Source organism: Bombina bombina, chromosome 2 (assembly GCF_027579735.1).
Source record: "Bombina bombina isolate aBomBom1 chromosome 2, aBomBom1.pri, whole genome shotgun sequence".
NCBI lineage: Eukaryota > Metazoa > Chordata > Amphibia > Anura > Bombinatoridae > Bombina > Bombina bombina.
This window is the reverse complement of record NC_069500.1, coordinates 97,965,734-97,983,785: the sequence shown is the minus strand read 5'-3', so window position 1 is coordinate 97,983,785 and position 18,052 is coordinate 97,965,734. Positions and strand designations below refer to the sequence as shown.

At 39.3% G+C, this 18,052-nt stretch overlaps 1 protein-coding gene across 4 annotated transcripts in view; it reads left to right on the top strand.

Moving 5' to 3' along the window:
• The window catches only part of AMACR (alpha-methylacyl-CoA racemase), a 204,943-nt gene extending 187,287 nt beyond the window's left edge, over window positions 1-17,656 (top strand). For all 4 annotated transcript variants that reach the window (XM_053701190.1, XM_053701188.1, XM_053701189.1 and 1 more), the window contains one exon: window positions 17,022-17,656. In XM_053701190.1, the coding sequence (XP_053557165.1) occupies window positions 17,022-17,431 (410 nt within the window). In that variant the 3' untranslated portion in view covers window positions 17,432-17,656. The remainder of the gene's footprint in view (window positions 1-17,021) is intronic.
• The last annotated feature ends 396 nt before the right edge of the window (window positions 17,657-18,052 follow it).

Below are 18,052 nucleotides of genomic sequence, written 5' to 3'. Positions count from 1 at the left end.
TCTTGGAAAGTTCTGTTTTTAGTTGCTATCTCTTCTGCTCAAAGAGTTTCTGAGCTTTCTGCGTTACAATGCGACTCGCCTTATCTTCTATTCCATTCTGATAAGGTGGTTTTGCGTACTAAACCTGGATTTCTTCCTAAGGTTGTTTCAAATAAGAATATTAATCAGGAAATTGTTGTTTCTTCTCTGTGTCCTAATCCTTCTTCTAAGAAGGAGCGTCCGTTACATAACTTGGACGTGGTTCGTGCCTTGAAGTTTTACTTGCAAGCGACCAAGTATTTACGTCAAACATCTTCTCTATTTGTTGTCTATTTTGGAAAGCGTAGGGGTCAAAAAGCTATGGCTACCTCTCTTTCTTTTTGACTGAAAAGCATCATCCGTTTGGCATACGAGACTGCTGAACAGCAGCCTCCTGAAAAAATTACAGCTCATTCTACTAGAGCGGTGGCTTCCACATGGGCTTTTAAAAACTATGAACAGATTTGTAAGGCTGTGACTTGGTCCTCCCTTCATACTTTTTCCAAATTTTACAAATTTGATACTTTTGCTTCTTCTGAGGCTATTTTTGGGAGAAAAGTTCTTGAAGCAGTGGTGCCTTCTGTTTAGGTATCTGTCTTGTCCCTCCCGTTCATCCGTGTCCTGTAGCTTTGGTATTGTATCCCACAAGTAAAGGATGAATCCGTGTACTCGTCATATCTAGTAGAAGAAAAGGAAATTTATGCTTACCTGATAAATTGATTTCTTCTACGATACGACGAGTCCACGGCCCTCCCTGTCAATTTACGACAGATTATATTTTTGTGTTTAAAACTTCAGTCACCTCTGCACCTTTTAGTTTCTCCTTTTTCTTCCTATATCTTCGGTCGAATGACTGGGGGGGTGGAGTCAAGGGAGGAGCTATATAGACAGCTCTGCTGTGGTGCTCTTTGCCACTTCCTATTGGCAGGAGGATAATATCCCACAAGTAAAGGATGAATCCGTGGACTCATCGTATCGTAGAAGAAATCAATTTATCAGGTAAGCATAAATTTCCTTTTTCCCTTAATGTGTTTCCAATTACTTTTTTTACCAACTCTGAGAATTTGCTTTATAAAGTTTATTTGTGAATATGAAATAACTGATTTTTTTTGTTTTGAAGCCACAACCTAATAAAATGGGTTGAGCTTTTCGGTATGATCAGATCTCATTACTTTATCACAATGTGTACATATACATGCTACTTTATCTTATATATGTACATAAACCAAACTAATACTTGGAGAGAACAATGGAAATTAACTTTTCTCCAACATTGGTGTGTCCGGTCCACGGCGTCATCCATTACTTGTGGGATATTCTCCTCCCCTACAGGGAAAGGCAAGGAGAGCACACAGCAAGAGCTGTCCATATAGCTCCCCCTCTGGCTCCGCCCCCCAGTCATTCTCCTTGCCGCTCTGAACAAGTAGCATCTCCACGGGGATGGTGAGGAGTTTGTGGTGTTAGTTGTAGTTTTTTATTTCTTCTATCAAGAGTTTGTTATTTTAAAATAGTGCTGGTATGTACTATTTACTCTGAAACAGAAAGAGATGAAGAGTTCTGTTTAAAAGAGGAGTATGATTTTAGCAGCAGTAACTAAAATCAATTGCTGTTCCCACGCAGGACTGTTGAGATGAGAGAACTTCAGTTGGGGGGAACAGTTTGCAGACTTTTCTGCTCAAGGTATGACTAGACATTTTTCTAACAAGACTGTGTAATGCTGGAAGGCTGTCATTTTCCCTCATGGGGATCGGTAAGCCATTTTCTTAGACTCTAAAAGAATAAAGGGCTTATTATGGGCTATTTACTGGTGGACACTCTTAAGGGCTAAATCGATTGTTTATTTAAGTTTTTATTTAAAGTTTGAAGTGGATTTCACACTTTTATTATTTGGGGAACGTTTTTTTATCGCCAGGCACTAGTTAAGACACCTTTCCAGTCAGGAGGGGCCTTTCACTGTATTAGGCAGAGCCTCATTTTCGCGCCATTATTGCACAGTTTCTTTTAAGTACAGTGCATGCAGATGCATGTGAGAGGGTCTGGTGTCCACTGAAAAAGTTTCTAGAAGGCTTGAAATACCCCCCTGGGATAGTTGAAGTCACAACAAAGGCTGTGGCTGGGACTGTAGTGGGGTTAAAATTGCAAACGGCTCCAGTTTCCACATTTTAAGGGTTAACAGCTTGAAAATTGGGGTGCAATACTTTGAATGCATTAAGACACTGTGGTGAAAATTTGGTAAAGATTGGATAATTCCTTCATAGTTTTTCACATATTCAGTAATAAAGTGTGCCCTGTTTAACATTTAAAGAGACAGTAACGGTTTTGTTTTAAAACGGTTTTTGTACTTTATTAACCAGCTTAAGCCTGTTTAACATGTCTGTACCTTCTGATAGATCATGTTCTGTATGTATGGAAGCCAATGTGGTTCCCCCTTCAAATATATGTGATAATTGTGCCATAGCGTCCAAACACAGTAAGGACAGTATTGTCACAAATAGTAAGGTTGCCCAGGATGATTCCTCAGATGAAGGAAGTAGAGATAGTTCTACATCTTCTCCTTCTGTGTCTATACCAGTTATGCCCGCGCAGGCGACCCCTAGTACTTCTAGCGCGCCAATGCTTGTTACTATGCAACAATTGACGGCAGTAATGGATAACTCCATAGCTAATATTTTATCCAAAATGCCAGCATTTCAGAGAAAGCGCGATTGCTCTGTTTTAAACACTGTAGAGCAGGAGGGCGCTGATGATAATTTTTCTGTCATACCCTCACACCAGTCTGAAGTGGCAGTGTGGGAGGGTTTCTCAGATGGAGAAATTTCTGATACAGGAAGAATTTCTCAGCAGGCAGAACCTGATGTTGTGACATATAAATTTAAATCAGAGCATCTCCGCGCATTACTTAAGGAGGTGCTATCTATTCTGGATGATTGTGACAATCTGGTCATCCCAGAAAACTTGTGCAAGATGGACAAGTTCCTAGAGGTCCCGGTGCACCCTGATGCCTTTCCGATACCTAAACGGGTGGCGGACATAGTGAAGAAGGAGTGGGAGAAGCCAGGCATACCTTTGTCCCTCCTCCTATATTTAAGAAATTGTTCCCTATGGTCGACCCCAGGAAGGACATATGGCAAACAGTCCCTAAGGTCGAGGGGGCGGTTTCTACACTAGCCAAACGCACGAACATTCCCATTGAGGACAATTGTGTTTTCAAAGATCCTATGGATAAAAAATTGGAGGGTTTGCTTAAAAAGATTTTTGTACAGCAAGGTTACCTCCTTCAACCTATTTCGTGCATTATTCCTGTCACTACAGCGGCGTGGTTCTGGTTCGAGGAACTGGAAAAGTCGCTCAGTAGGGAGACTCCGTATGAGGAAGTCATGGACAGAATTCACGCACTTAAGTTAGCTAATTCCTTTATTTTAGACGCCGCTTTGCAGTTAGCGAGATTAGCGGCGAAAAATTCAGTGTTTGCAATTGTGGCGCGCAGAGCGCTCTGGCTAAAGTCTTGGTCGGCGGATGTATCTTCCAAGACAAAATTGCTTAATATCCCTTTCAAAGGTAAGACCCTTTTTGGGCCAGAATTGAAAGAAATTATTTCAGACATCACTGGGGGAAAGGGCCATGCCCTCCCACAGGATAGGCCTTTCAAGGCTAAGAATAAGTCCAATTTTCGTTCCTTTCGCAATTTCAGGAACGGACCGGCTTCTAACTCGGCAGCCTCTAGACAAGAGGGTAACGCTTCCCAGACTAAACCAGCTTGGAAACCAATGCAAGGCTGGAATAAGGGTAAACAGGCCAAGAAGCCTGCTGCTGCTACCAAGACAGCATGAAGGGGTAGCCCCCGATCCGGGACCGGATCTAGTAGGGGACAGACTCTCTCTCTTTGCTCAGGCTTGGGCAAGAGATGTTCAGGATCCCTGGACACTAGAAATAGTCTCTCGGGGTTATCTTCTAGAATTCAAGGAACTACCCCCAAGGGGAAGGTTCCACATTTCTCACTTATCTTCAAACCAAATAAGTAGACAGGCATTCTTACATTGTGTAGAAGACCTGTTAAAGATGGGAGTGATACACCCAGTTCCAACTGTGGAACAAGGTCAGGGGTTTTTACTCAAATCTGTTTGTAGTTCCCAAAGATGAGGGAACTTTCAGACCAATTCTGGATTTAAAAATTCTAAACAAATTTCTCAGAGTTCCATCGTTCAAAATGGAAACCATTCGAACAATTTTACCTACAATCCAGGAGGGTCAATATATGACTACCGTGGATTTAAAAGGATGCGTATCTACATATTCCTATCCACAAAGATCATCATCAGTTCCTAAGGTTCGCCTTTCTGGACAAACATTTTCAGTTTGTGGCTCTCCCATTCGGACTAGCCACTGCTCCCAGAATTTTCACAAAGGTGCTCGGGTCCCTTCTAGCGGTTCTAAGACCAAGGGGCATTGCAGTGGCACCTTATCTGGACGACATTCTAATTCAAGCATCGTCTCTTTCCAAGTCAAAGGCTCATACAGACATTGTTCTAGCCTTTCTCAGATCTCACGGGTGGAAGGTGAACGTAGAAAAGAGTTCCCTGTCTCCGTCGACAAGAGTTCCCTTTTTGGGAACAATAATAGATTCTTTTGAAATGAAGATCTTCCTGACAGAAGTCAGAAAGTCAAAGCTTCTAAACGCTTGTCAAGTTCTTCTCTCTATTCTGCAGCCTTCCATAGCTCAGTGCATGGAAGTAGTAGGGTTGATGGTTGCAGCAATGGACATAGTTCCTTTTGCTCGAATTCATCTAAGACCATTACAACTGTGCATGCTCCAGTAGACAGGATCACCTGTCTCAGGGAATGAGTTTCTGCAGACCAAAGTGGGTCATTGTCACGACCGATGCCAGTCTATCAGGCTGGGGCGCGGTCTGGGATTCCCTGAAAACTCAGGGTTTATGGTCTCGGGAAGAGTCTCTTCTCCCGATCAACATCCTGGAACTGAGAGCGATATTCAATGTTCTCCGGGCTTGGCCTCATCTAGCGAAGGCCGGATACATAAGATTCCAGTCAGATAACATGACGACTGTAGCTTACATCCACCATCAGGGAGGAACAAGGAGTTCCTTGGCGATGAGAGAGGTATCCAAGATAATCAAATGGGCGGAGGATCACTCCTGCCACCTATCTGCAATCCACATCCCAGGAGTAGACAACTGGGAGGCGGATTATCTGAGTCGTCAGATTTTGCCCAGTTGACTCAATTATGGGGCATTCCAGACATGGATCTGATGGCGTCTCGTCAGAACTTCAAGGTTCCTTGCTACGGGTCCAGATCCAGGGATCCCAAGGCCACTCTAGTGGATGCATTAGTGGCGCCTTGGTCGTTTAACCTAGCTTGTGCGTTCCCACCGTTCCCTCTCTTTCCCAGGCTTGTAGCCAGGATCAAACAGGAGAAGACCTTGGTGATTCTGATAGCTCCTGCGTGGCCGCGCAGGACTTGGTATGCAGACCTGGTGAATATGTCATCGGCTCCACCATGGAAGCTACCTTTGAGACAGGATCTTCTAGTACAAGGTCCATTCGAACATCCAAATCTAATTTCTCTGCAGCTGACTGCTTGGAAATTGAACGTTTGATTTTATCCAAGCGTGGGTTTTCAAATTCAGTGATAGATCCAGAAAACCTATGTCTAGAAAGATTTACCATAAAATATGGAAAAGATATATCTGTTGGTGTGAATCCAAGGGATTCTCCTGGAGTAAGATTAAAATTCCTAAGATCCTCTCCTTTCTCCAAGAAGGTTTGGATAAGGGATTGTCAGCGAGTTCTCTAAAAGGACAGATTTCTGCTTTATCTGTCTTGTTATACAAACGACTGGCAGCTGTGCCAGAGGTACAAGCTTTTGTACAGGCTTTGGTCAGAATCAAACCTGTTTACAGACCCTTGACTCCTCCTTGGAGTCTAAATTTAGTTCTTTCAGTTCTTCAGGGGGTTCCGTTTGAACCCTTACATTCCATAGATATCAAGTTGCTATCTTGGAAAGTTCTGTTTTTGGTTGCTATTTCTTCTGCTAGAAGAGTTTCTGAATTATCTGCTTTGCAGTGTGATCCACCCTATCTGGTGTTCCATTCAGATAAGGTTATTTTGCGTACCAAGCCTGGTTTTCTTCCAAAAGTTGTTTCCAACAAGAATATTAACCAGGAAATAGTTGTTCCTTCTTTGTGCCCGAATCCAGTTTCAAAGAAGGAAGGTTTGTTACACAATTTAGATGTAGTCCGTGCTTTAAAGTTCTATTTAGAAGCAACAAAGAATTTTAGACAAACCTCATCCTTGTTTGTCGTTTTCTCTGGTAAGAGGAGAGGACAAAAAGCTATTGCTACCTCTTTTTCTTTCTGGCTCAAAAGCAGTATCCGATTGGCTTATGAGACTGCCGGACGGCAGCCTCCTGAACGAATCACAGCTCACTCCACTAGGGCTGTGGCTTCCACATGGGCCTTCAAGAATGAGGCTTCTGTTAATCAGATATATAAGGCAGCGACTTGGTCTTCTCTGCACACTTTTGCCAAATTTTACAAATTTGATGTTTTGCTTCTTCGGAGGCTGTTTTTGGGAGAAAGGTTTTGCAAGCCGTGGTGCCTTCTGTTTAGGTAACCTGATTTGCTCCCTCCCTTCATCCGTGTCCTAAAGCTTTGGTATTGGTTCCCACAAGTAATGGATGACGCCGTGGACCGGACACATCAATGTTGGAGAAAACAGAATTGATGCTTACCTGATAAATTACTTTCTCCAACGGTGTGTCCGGTCCACGGCCCGCCCTGGTTTTTTAATCAGGTTTGAAAATTTTTTCTTTTTCTTTATACACTACAGTCACCACGGCACCCTATAGTTTCTCCTTTTTCTCCTAACCGTCGGTCGAATGACTGGGGGGCGGAGCCAGAGGGGGAGCTATATGGACAGCTCTTGCTGTGTGCTCTCCTTGCCTTTCCCTGTAGGGGAGGAGAATATCCCACAAGTAATGGATGACGCCGTGGACCGGACACACCGTTGGAGAAAGTAATTTATCAGGTAAGCATAAATTCTGTTTTTGTTACCTTATCTCTACTATACCTCACTGGGAGTGTAATTTCTTCTGATGACTATGTTTACACAGCTTGGACCTAAGGCCAAAAACCTTTAGAATAGGTGGGGATACCACAGGCTAAATCAACTATTTAAAATGCCAACAATTTAATATACTCCAGCAGGTAAAGTGAATCATTGGGAACAAATTAAACGAGAGAACATTTTTGAGTAAACTGTCCGTATTATCTGAATTCAATTTCTCCCAGGACATTTTTTCCCCTCCAGCATGGCACTTACACCCTGGATGGCTGAGGCAGACATTACACCTATGGATCTATGCAAGTTTACAGTTTGGAAGTCCACTCACATTTTTCTTTTTGAAAAAGTAAATGTGAGTCCCGCTACAGAAGCAAATTTTTGGGGAAAAGTTCTTTCTTCTTTATGTTAGTTTACATGTTTTTAAAGTATGTTTGTTTATTTTCCTATCATTCATTTGTGTCTAGGGATATGATACAAGGTATAGAAATTGTTGTATTTAAAGGGACATGAAAGCTAAAAAAATTATTTCATGATTCATATAGAGAATACAATTTTAAACAACTTTCTAATTTACTTCTATTATCTAATCTGTTTCATTCTCTTGGTATCATTTGTTGAAGGAGCAGCAATGCACTAATAGTTTCTAACCAAACACATGGGTGAGCCAATCACAATCAATGTATATATGCAGCCACCAATCAACAGCTAGAACCTAGGTTCGCGGCTGCCCCTGAGCCTGTCTAGATAAACCTTTCAGCAAAGTATAACAAGAGAAGGAAGCAAAATAAATAATAGAAGTAAATTGCAAAGTTGTTTAACATTGTATTCTCTATCTGAATTTTGAAAAAATTTTGGGTTTAATGTCCCTTTAAGATTTAATTTCACGTCTTTATAGATCTGTTGGATAGCAATGGGTACCTTTTTATGTTACCTTTATCTTGGTTGGTGGTAGGCCAATTAAGCATCCTATGAACCGATATTTACTGAATATGGTATTTTATTGGCTAGGTACATAAATTATATTCTGTGGTTCTGGAGTAAAGTTTATATTGTCATTGAATTATAATAGTATGGGCTAAAGCTGGAGATGGAGACTATTGTGTTCAACTCAAGGGGGTGCAAATAAGAATATAAATATAAAACAGATAATGGTACAAAAAATAATAAGGACAATATCACATCAAAACAAATAATATGTATTAATAAAATATAAATCTTAAAACATCATAAAAGTCTTATTGTGGTCTGAGGAAAATGGGAACCCCAAGTAGGGTGGGTGTCCTAGGATCTTAAATCTGGGCTGCTCCTCTCTATGTCAAAATGTATCCAAAGTAGAAAATCTGTGAAAAGATCACAAAACAGAGGGTGCCTCCTAGCATAACACTGTGATGTCAAGGGGATCTGTAGATATCTTGTGTTGTTGTTATACTCACAAGAGCACCCTATTGTGCTAAGTGGAGCCTACTGGGATCTATCAGTGTCCCAGCTCACTGGTACCCCTCCACGGATCAAGAGTCCACCAACTCGCAGTGTCAGCTCCGGATAGGCACAAAAAAGCTCAGGCTTCCAAAACGTTTACAGTAAGTTTATTAAAATCAAATTAAAAAACTAAGGGTGCAAACAATCACCCAAAGGCATCATCAGGCTAGCTGTTTCATAAGGATGCCTAATGAAACAGCTAGCACAGCTGAGAAATGCATTGCAATCTGTATTTAATCTCTTTTATACACTTTGGGTTTGCATCCTTCGTTTTTAACTTTGATTTTAATAAACTTATTTTGAACGTTTTGGAAGCCTGAGCTTTTTTGAGCCTATCCGGATCTGACACCGCAAGTTGGTGGACTTTTGATCCCTGGAGGGGTACCAGTGAGCTGGGACACTGATAGATCCCAGTACCCTCTACTTAGCACAATAGGGTGCTGCCACTCTTGTGAGTATAACAACAACACAAGATATCTACATATCCCCTTGACATCACAGTGTTATGCGGGGAGGCGCCCTCTGTTTTATGATCTTTTCACTGATTTTCTCATTGCTAAAACTGATGGCAATGACATTTTATTACAGGTGGTATCTGTAAAGACAATCTCCCTGTTTAAACCATCTGTTACGTATACAAGAATTCGTCATTTGCAGCATTATAGCTAAACATTTTGACAGAAATGCTAAACTTAAACCACTGATCAACCGTGCTAAATATATCAACACATTTTGAAGATCCAAGATTGTTTTGACGAAATCCAAAAATGCCAGACAAAAAAAGTAATTTACTGCCTCACATGTAGTTGTGCTTTTTATTGGTTTGTCTACAACAATTATGTAAACACAAAATTCTTTGCAACTTTGGGAAACAAACCTTTTTTTTTTTTTGTCCCCTAACATTTTTAAAATACCGCTACTGAAATGAAAGATTTTAGAAACTGGATTTGGAATAACTAAAACCCGCATCAGAGGTGTAAATGTAGAAACAAATATATTAAGAAAAGAAGTGAGATGGATATTTTATTGGATCCAGTAATCCAAAGAGGCATGAATGAGCGTAATAATTTTTGGATATGTTTGTAAAATGTTTTTATGTTTGCTTTCATACTAGTTTTAATATAAGTGTCATAGTAGTATTAATATAAGTGTCATACTAGTATTAATATAAGTGTCATACTAGTATTAATATAAGTGTCATAGTAGTATTAATATAAGTGTCATACTAGTATTAATATAAGTGTCATACTAGTATTAATATAAGTGTCATACTAGTATTAATATAAGTGTCATAGTAGTATTAATATAAGTGTCATAGTAGTATTAATATAAGTGTCATAGTAGTATTAATATAAGTGTCATAGTAGTATTAATATAAGTGTCATAGTAGTATTAATATAAGTGTCATAGTAGTATTAATATAAGTGTCATAGTAGTTTACAAAACATAATTGTAAGGGTTTTCCATGCTATTAATAGTCTTACAGCAATATATATTATGCTATAAATGAAATATGAAGTTCTGCTTATCAGGTGTTAGGTTTCTAATAATTATTATGCGGCTTGGTAAACAAACTGGTCTTGTAGCTTAACCCTTTGATGACAGGGTTAAGTTGTCTACTTTGGAAGAGATTTCAATGATTGGATCGGGTCAGGGGGGCGTCCCTATGATGCTAGGCACGTCCTCCAGACCGCGATCACATCCTGAAAGCGGTGTTGGCTTTGGGACAGCTAAACGGTTAGGACGTTCTTTTTCGTCCTAAAGGCGCTAAAGCCCAGCATGGTTAAGACGAAATAGAATGTCATAACGGCACTAAAAGGTTAAAGGGATATGAAACCAAAAAACTTTCCTTCCATAATTCAGATAGAGCATGCAATTTTAAACAACTTTCTAATTTACTTCTATTAACAATTTTTCTTTGTTCCCTTGGTATCTTTTGTTGAAAAGCAGGGACGTATGTTTAGGACCCGGCCCATTTCTGGAGCACTATATGGCAGCAGTTTTGCAAGAATGTTATCCATTTGACAACTAGATGGCAGCCCCTATTTCCTGCCATGTAGTGCTCCAGATACCTACCTAGGTATCACTTTAACAAAGAATGGACTCCACAGCTTGGGTATTAGTTCCCAGGAATAATGGATCGTGGACTCTCAATACCTGTATGCAAGAAAACATAATTTATGCTTACCTGATAGTAGTGAGCGTCTGCAAGACTCCACCCTGTTGTGTTTTTTGCTTATGGGTTCTTTTGTTTTAGGCACATCATTTTCCCCTGCTCCTTTTCCTACCTTTCTTGCTTGGCTATACATCATGCTGGATTCTAGAAAGGTCGGAGGGGTTTTATAGAGATCTTAGGGTTTTGGAATCTTTGCCTCCTCCTAGTGGCCAAGAAGAGTAATTCCCAAGAGTAACTGATCGTGGACTCTCACCACCATGAATGAACTGAATTTATCAGGTAAGCATAAATTATGTTCTTCTTGCTGACCCTCGCAGGGGCTGCCTTGGTGGAATTATCGTAAAAAAGGGGCAGCCCCTATGAGTGGCGCGATGTCTCCTATTGAAAGTGGAGCTCGCTGGAAAGGGAAACTTCGCTATGTACAGCGGTTAGCAGTGGGAACACTTTAAAAAGTAATCTTGCAGTCAATATAAATCACATTGCGCTGCTTTCTGTGTATAGCATCAATTATTTGTTTTGTAAGATTTCTTGGGGGGGTGTTGTTGTTATGAAAACACTGTGTTATGTGTTAGCTAAGGAAAAATATGTATATTAAAGGGACAGTAAACACGAGAATTTTTGTTGTTTTAAAAGATAGATACTCCCTTCATTACCCATTCCCCAATTTTGCATAACCAACAGTTATAATAATATACTTTTTACCTCTGTGATTACCTTGTATCCATGCCTCTGCAAACTGCCCCCTTATTTCAGTTATTTTGACAGACATGCATTTTTAGCCAATCAGTGCTTGCTTTTAGGAGCTTCACGTGCCGGAGCTCAATGTTATCTATATGAAACACATGAACTAACGCCCTCTAGTGGTGAAAAACTGTCAAAATGCTTTTCGATTAGAGGCAGTCTTCAAGGTCTAAGAAATTAGCACATGATTGTTCTAGATTTAGCTTTTAACTAAGAATACCAAGAGAACAAAGCAAAATTGGTAATAAAAGTAAATTGGAAAGTTGTTTAAAATTACATGCCCTATTTAAAAACATGAAAGATTTAGTTTGACTTTACTGTCCCTTTAAGAAAAAAAAACTTCTGTTTCATATTGCTTGCTATTGGAGTTTATTTTACCATTGCACTAGAGCTACACACAATTCTCTTGTGAAATGGATGAACGTTCGTTCCATTTAAAGTCTGTGCCTTTATTATTACTGTGTGCAGTTTGGCATTCATTAGAGAGTTAAATGAACCTTCCACTAAGCGAAAGGTTAAGAGATAGTGATTTTAAGGTCGAAACCCAAATGCAACTGTTGTAATGATTTAAGGCTGTTGAGAAAGACCTGAAAGATATATGAAAGAAGTTAACTACTCTTTAAATAATAATTTAGTGTATGCATTATTATACAGTATATAATCATAATTTGTGCTAAATGTGTGTTTTGATATTGCTCTTCTTTATTTAAACCCTTAACGACACAGACGTACCCTTATGGGGTTTTTATCCCTGTTATAGCACGGTTCTCACCAACAGTGAGACCCATGATACGTATCCCCTTAGGTCAAAAACAACAGTGTTGGCTGGCTGTTAAGGGGTTAAAAAGTGCTATGCCATATTAATTTTCATTATTTCCATGTTTTGGGCTGCTAAAATATTTTTTGATATTTTTTTTGTATGAAAGAGACGAATGATGCACTCCATAGCTATTTTCACTATTTATGTAAATGAATGCAAAATTGCACACCATTCTTACAGAGAAGAGGAAAATATATATTTTTTTAAATCTTTGGGTTCAATTCCTCTAATCCAGGGTTTTTCAAAGTCTTAGTGGGCCTCCCCTCTGAAGTTTATTTGTGCAAACTAACACCTAGATTTAGAGTTCTGCATTAGCCGTCAAAAGCAGCGTTAAGGGGTCCTAACGCTGCTTTTGGCCGCCCGCTGGTATTTAGAGTCAGGCATGTACAGGTCTACCGCTCACTTCCCTACCGCGATTCCAGGCTACCGCAGATCTCCTTACGCCAATTGCGTATCCTATCTTTTCAATGGGATCTGCCTAATGCTGGTATTTGGAGTCTTGGGAGAAGTGAGCGGTAGAGCCTCTACCGACAAGACTCCAACCGCAAAAAAAAGTCAGTAGTTAAGAGCTTTATGGGCTAACGCCAGAATATAAAGCTCTTAACTACTGTGCTCTAAAGTACACTAACACCCATAAACTACCTATGTACCCCTAAACCAAGGCCCCCCCACATCGCCGCCACTGTAATAAATTTTTAACCCCTAATCTGCCGACCGGACACCGCCGCCACCTACATTATCCCTATGAACCCCTTATCTGCTGCCCCTAACACCGCCGACATTTTAGGATTTATATTTATTTTACAGGCAACTTTGTATTTATTTTAACTAGGTACAATAGCTATTAAATAGTTAACTATTTAATAGCTACCTAGTTAAAATAAGTACAAAATTAACTGTAAAATAAATCCTAACCTAAGTTACAATTAAACCTAACACTAAACGATCATTAAATTAATTAAATAAATTACCTACAATTACATAAAATACAATAAAATAAACTATTCTATAATACAAAACCCCCCCCCACTAAATTACAAAAAATAAAAAAGAATTACAAGCAGTTTAAACTAATTACACCTAATCTAAGCCCCCTAATAAAATTAAAAAAAAACCCCAAAAATAAAAAATTCCCTACCCTATTCTAAAATACAAAAGTAATCAGCTCTTTTACCAGCCCTTAAAAGGGCTTTTTGCGGGGCCTTGCCCCAAAGTAATCAGCTCTTTTGCATGAAAATAAAAATACAATACCCCCCTCCAACATTACAACCCACCACCCACATACCCCTACTCTAACCCACCCAAACCCCCCTTAAAAAAACCTATTGCTAACCCCCTGAAGATCTCCCTACCTTGAGTCGTCTTCACTCAGCCGAGCCAAATTCTTCATCCAAGGTGCGCAGAGGAGGTCCATCATCCGGTAGAAGTCTTCATCCAAGCGGGGCAAGAAGAGGTCCTCCATCCGGTAGAAGTCTTCATCCAGGCGGCGTCTTCAATCTTCATCTATCCGGAGCGGAGCCATCTTCAAAGGAGCCGATGCGGAGCCAACCTCTTCTACCAATGGACTAACGACGAATGAAGGTTCCTTTAAGGGACGTCATCCAAGATGGCGTCCCTTCAATTCCGATTGGCTGATAGAATTCTATCAGCCAATCGGAATTAAGGTAGAAAAAAATCTGATTGGCTGATGCAATCAGCCAATCAGATTGGATCAGCCAATCGGATTGAACTTCAATCAGCCAATCGGATTGAACTCGCATTCTATTGGCTGTTCCGATCAGCCAATAGAATGCGAGTTCAATACGATTGGCTGATTGGATCAGCCAATCGGATTGAACTTAAATCTGATTGGCTGATTGCATAAGCCAATCAGATTTTTTCTACCTTAATTCCGATTGGCTGATAGAATTCTATCAGCCAATCTGAATTGAAGGGACGCCATCTTGGACGTCCCTTAAAGGAATCTTCATTCGTCGTTAGTCCGTCGGTAGAAGAGGATGGCTCCGCGTTGGCTCCTTTGAAGATGGCTCTGCTCCGGATGGATGAAGATTGAAGACGCCGCCTGGATGAAGACTTCTACCGGATGGAGGACCTCTTCTTGCCCCGCTTGGATGAAGACTTCTACCGGATGATGGACCTCCTCTGCGCACCTTGGATGAAGAATTCGGCTCGGCTGAGTGAAGATGGCTCAAGGTAGGGAGATCTTCAGGGGGTTAACGATAGTTTTTTTTAAGGGGGGTTTTAAGGGCTGGTAAAAGAGCTGATTACTTTTGTATTTTAGAATAGGGTAGGGAATTTTTTATTTTATTAGGGGGCTTAGATTAGGTGTAATTAGTTTAAACTGCTTGTAATTCTTTTTTATTTTTTGTAATTTAGTGGGGGGGGGGGGGGTTTGTAATATAGAATAGTTTGTTTTATTGTATTTTATTTTATGTAATTGTAGGTAATTTATTTAATTAATTTAATGACAGTGTAGTGTTAGGTTTAATTGTAACTTAGGTTAGGATTTATTTTACAGGTAATTTTGTACTTATTTTAACTAGGTAGCTATTAAATAGTTATTAACTATTTAATAGCTATTGTACCTAGTTAAAATAAATACAAAGTTGCCTGTAAAATAAATATAAATCCTAAAATAGCTACAATGTAACTATTAGTTATATTGTAGCTATATTAGGGTTTATTTTATAGGTAAGTATTTAGTTTTAAATAGGAATAATTCAGTTAATTTTAGGAATATTATTTTGTTTGATTTAAATTATATTTAATTTAGGGGGGTGTTAGGGTTAGAGTTAGGTTTAGGGGTTAATAACTTTATTATAGTAGCGGCGACGGTGCGGGCAGGAGATTAGGGGTTAATAATTGTAGGTGGCAGCGGGAGGGCAGATTAGGGGTTAATACAATTTATTCTAGTGTTTGCGAGGCGGGAGTGCGGCGGTTTAGGGGTTAATACATTTATTATAGTGGTGGCGAGGTCCGGTTGGCAGATTAGGGGTTAATAAGTGTAGTTAGGTATCGGCGACGTTGGGGGGGGCAGATTAGGGGTTAATAAATAAAATATAGGTGTCGGCGGTGTTAGGGGCAGCAGATTAGGGGTTCATAGGGATAATGTAGGTTGCGGCAGTGTCCGGAGCGGCAGATTAGGGGTTAATAGTATAATGCAGGTGTCAGCGATAGCGGGGGCGGCAGATTAGAGGTTAATAGTATAATGCAGGTGTCAGCGATAGCGGGGGCGGCAGATTAGAGGTTAATAGTATAATGCAGGTGTCAGCGATAGCGGGGGCGGCAGATTAGAGGTTAATAAGTGTAAGGTTAGGGGTGTTTAGGGTGCTAGGTGCAGACTTAGAGAGTGTTTCCCCATAGGAAACAATGGGGCTGCGTTAGGAGCTGAACGCTGCTTTTTTGCAGGTGTTAGGGTTTTTTCAGCCCAAAATGCCCCATTGTTTCCTATGGGGAAATCTTGCACAAGCACGTTTTCCCAGCTTACCGCTACCGTAAGCAACGCTGGTATTGAGGGTTGAAGTGGAGCTAAGTTAGGCTCAACGCACCCTTTTTTGAGCCATAACGCAGCCCCTCAGACAACTCTAAATACCAGCGTTGTTGCAAGGGTGCGTTGGCAAAAAAAGCAGCGTTAACTACGCAGCTTTTTACCGACAAAACTCTAAATCTAGGCGTAAATGTATTTGTAAATGCTTGGGCTGCTGAAAAAACAAGGTATGATTTGTGTGAGTACATTTAAATAATTAAACATTAATTCCAGTGTTTTTTTTTTTTTAACTGCTATAAGTACAAACAACTCAAAATAGATTTAGCACAGGAATGTGAAATGGCACAGAACTGAAAGGGTTAAATAAATGATCTGTGGGTCTGTCATTGAGCAGCTATCCAAGTTAATGGGTTGTCAAGGGGTCTCTACAGATCTTATTACACAAAAGCTATTAAAAACACAATTGGAATACAATTATAATTATACCAGTAGTTAAAGCAATGAAATAAGCTAGCAATGCAAGAGAGAGTTTAGGCATTAGTAGTAATAATAGCGGTTTACTGAGCTGTGGCCCTCATTTAGAAGGTCATAGAGATAAAAGGCTACTGATAGTTATTCAATTCCTGTCACTAGGGCTGACTTAATCTGTCCCCCAACAGATTATAATAATCAGCCCTAGTTGAAATAAAATGATTGAGTTCCCAAAGAATCCAGCACCGAGTCACTGGAGACCAAAACTATACAAGGTATTTAAAATGCCCACTGGAACAAAAATAAATAAAATTGAGTAGAGCTGGTGGTTGATTAGCACACAGTTTATGAAAGGCTCAGACTTACAGAATTGTTAAGATCTTTGGAAAAAGAATGAAGAAAAGAAATCAATCATAGATAATTATGTCTATACTGTTTTAAATAAGTAGCTGGTATTTCTGCATCATATCTAACACTTTCTGTTCTTGAATCTTCCTATATTATGACTATAGTACTATAAAACATTTTTTATTAACAAAAAACATGAAGGTATTATAGATGGAGCATCCACTGAACTAAATCAGTTGGGGCTCCAAACTATACCACTTATATAGTTTGCATTAAAAATATTGTTTACACTCCCATTAAAGTGACATCAAACACTAAATACATTTCAGGTGCATAGTTTTATACAATATTTTAAGTGTCTTGCTGTTGCAAATTATATTCACCCTCTGTTTAACTTTCAGGTCTTGAACTCAGTACTTCAGATGTTCCCCATCAGTTGAGTTTCTCAGACTGGCCTGAAATGCGAAAGATCTTTGAAGAAAAATTCAGAGAGAAATCACAGTCAGAGTGGTGCCAAATTTTTGATGGTATAGATGCATGTGTAACTCCTGTCCTTTCCTTTGATGATATAACTATGCACGGTCATAACAAAGAACGTGAATCTTTTATGTCCAACAACGAAGGAGAAATAAGCCCAAGGCCTGCTCCTGTTCTATCAAGAACACCAGCAAATCCTAGCCCCAACAGGGATCCTTTAGTTGGTGAACACACTGATGAAGTGCTGACAGAGTATGGCTTCAGTAGACAAGAAATCTCTGATCTTAAAGCTGCTGCAGTCATTGAATGCCATAGCCCTAAAGCTAATCTATAGTGTGCAATGGCATAACGATTCATTATTTAGTTCCAAATTGTGTCATGCAAAGGCTGAACTGCATTTACATTTTTGTAATTTTGTTTTTTTTGCTATAATATCCAGTATAATATTTTGTAATTTCCCAAAAACATGTCACTTCACTTTGTACAAATTATATGTTTAAATAAATTAATAAATTATGTTTTTAAAATATGTTAAATAAAAATCATTTGTATCTCTAAATTTGTATTTTTTTTTATTAGTGTATACTGTAAGGTGGTGCACATTTATTCTCATTTATTCAGCGCTGGTACAAAAGTATATTTCTACCTTGATGAGTAACTTCTGTCCTAGTTATGCCATATTATTGCTTTGTTTAGATCATTGTATTTAGCATTTAGTGTTTAATGCCCCATAAAAGATTTCTTTTTAATGACAAGATGATTCCACAATGATGTTTTTAACTTGTTGATTTAGTTCTTTTTACAAGCTCTGGTAAAAAAGTTACACTTTTAAATTTATAGTGACAGTAACGTTTTTTCTCTTAAAATGTTTTATTATAAAATTAAGGTTTTTATTTGATAATTGTACCATTGTGAATCAGAATGGACCAAGGGGCCTTGCAAAATGTCACTTGTG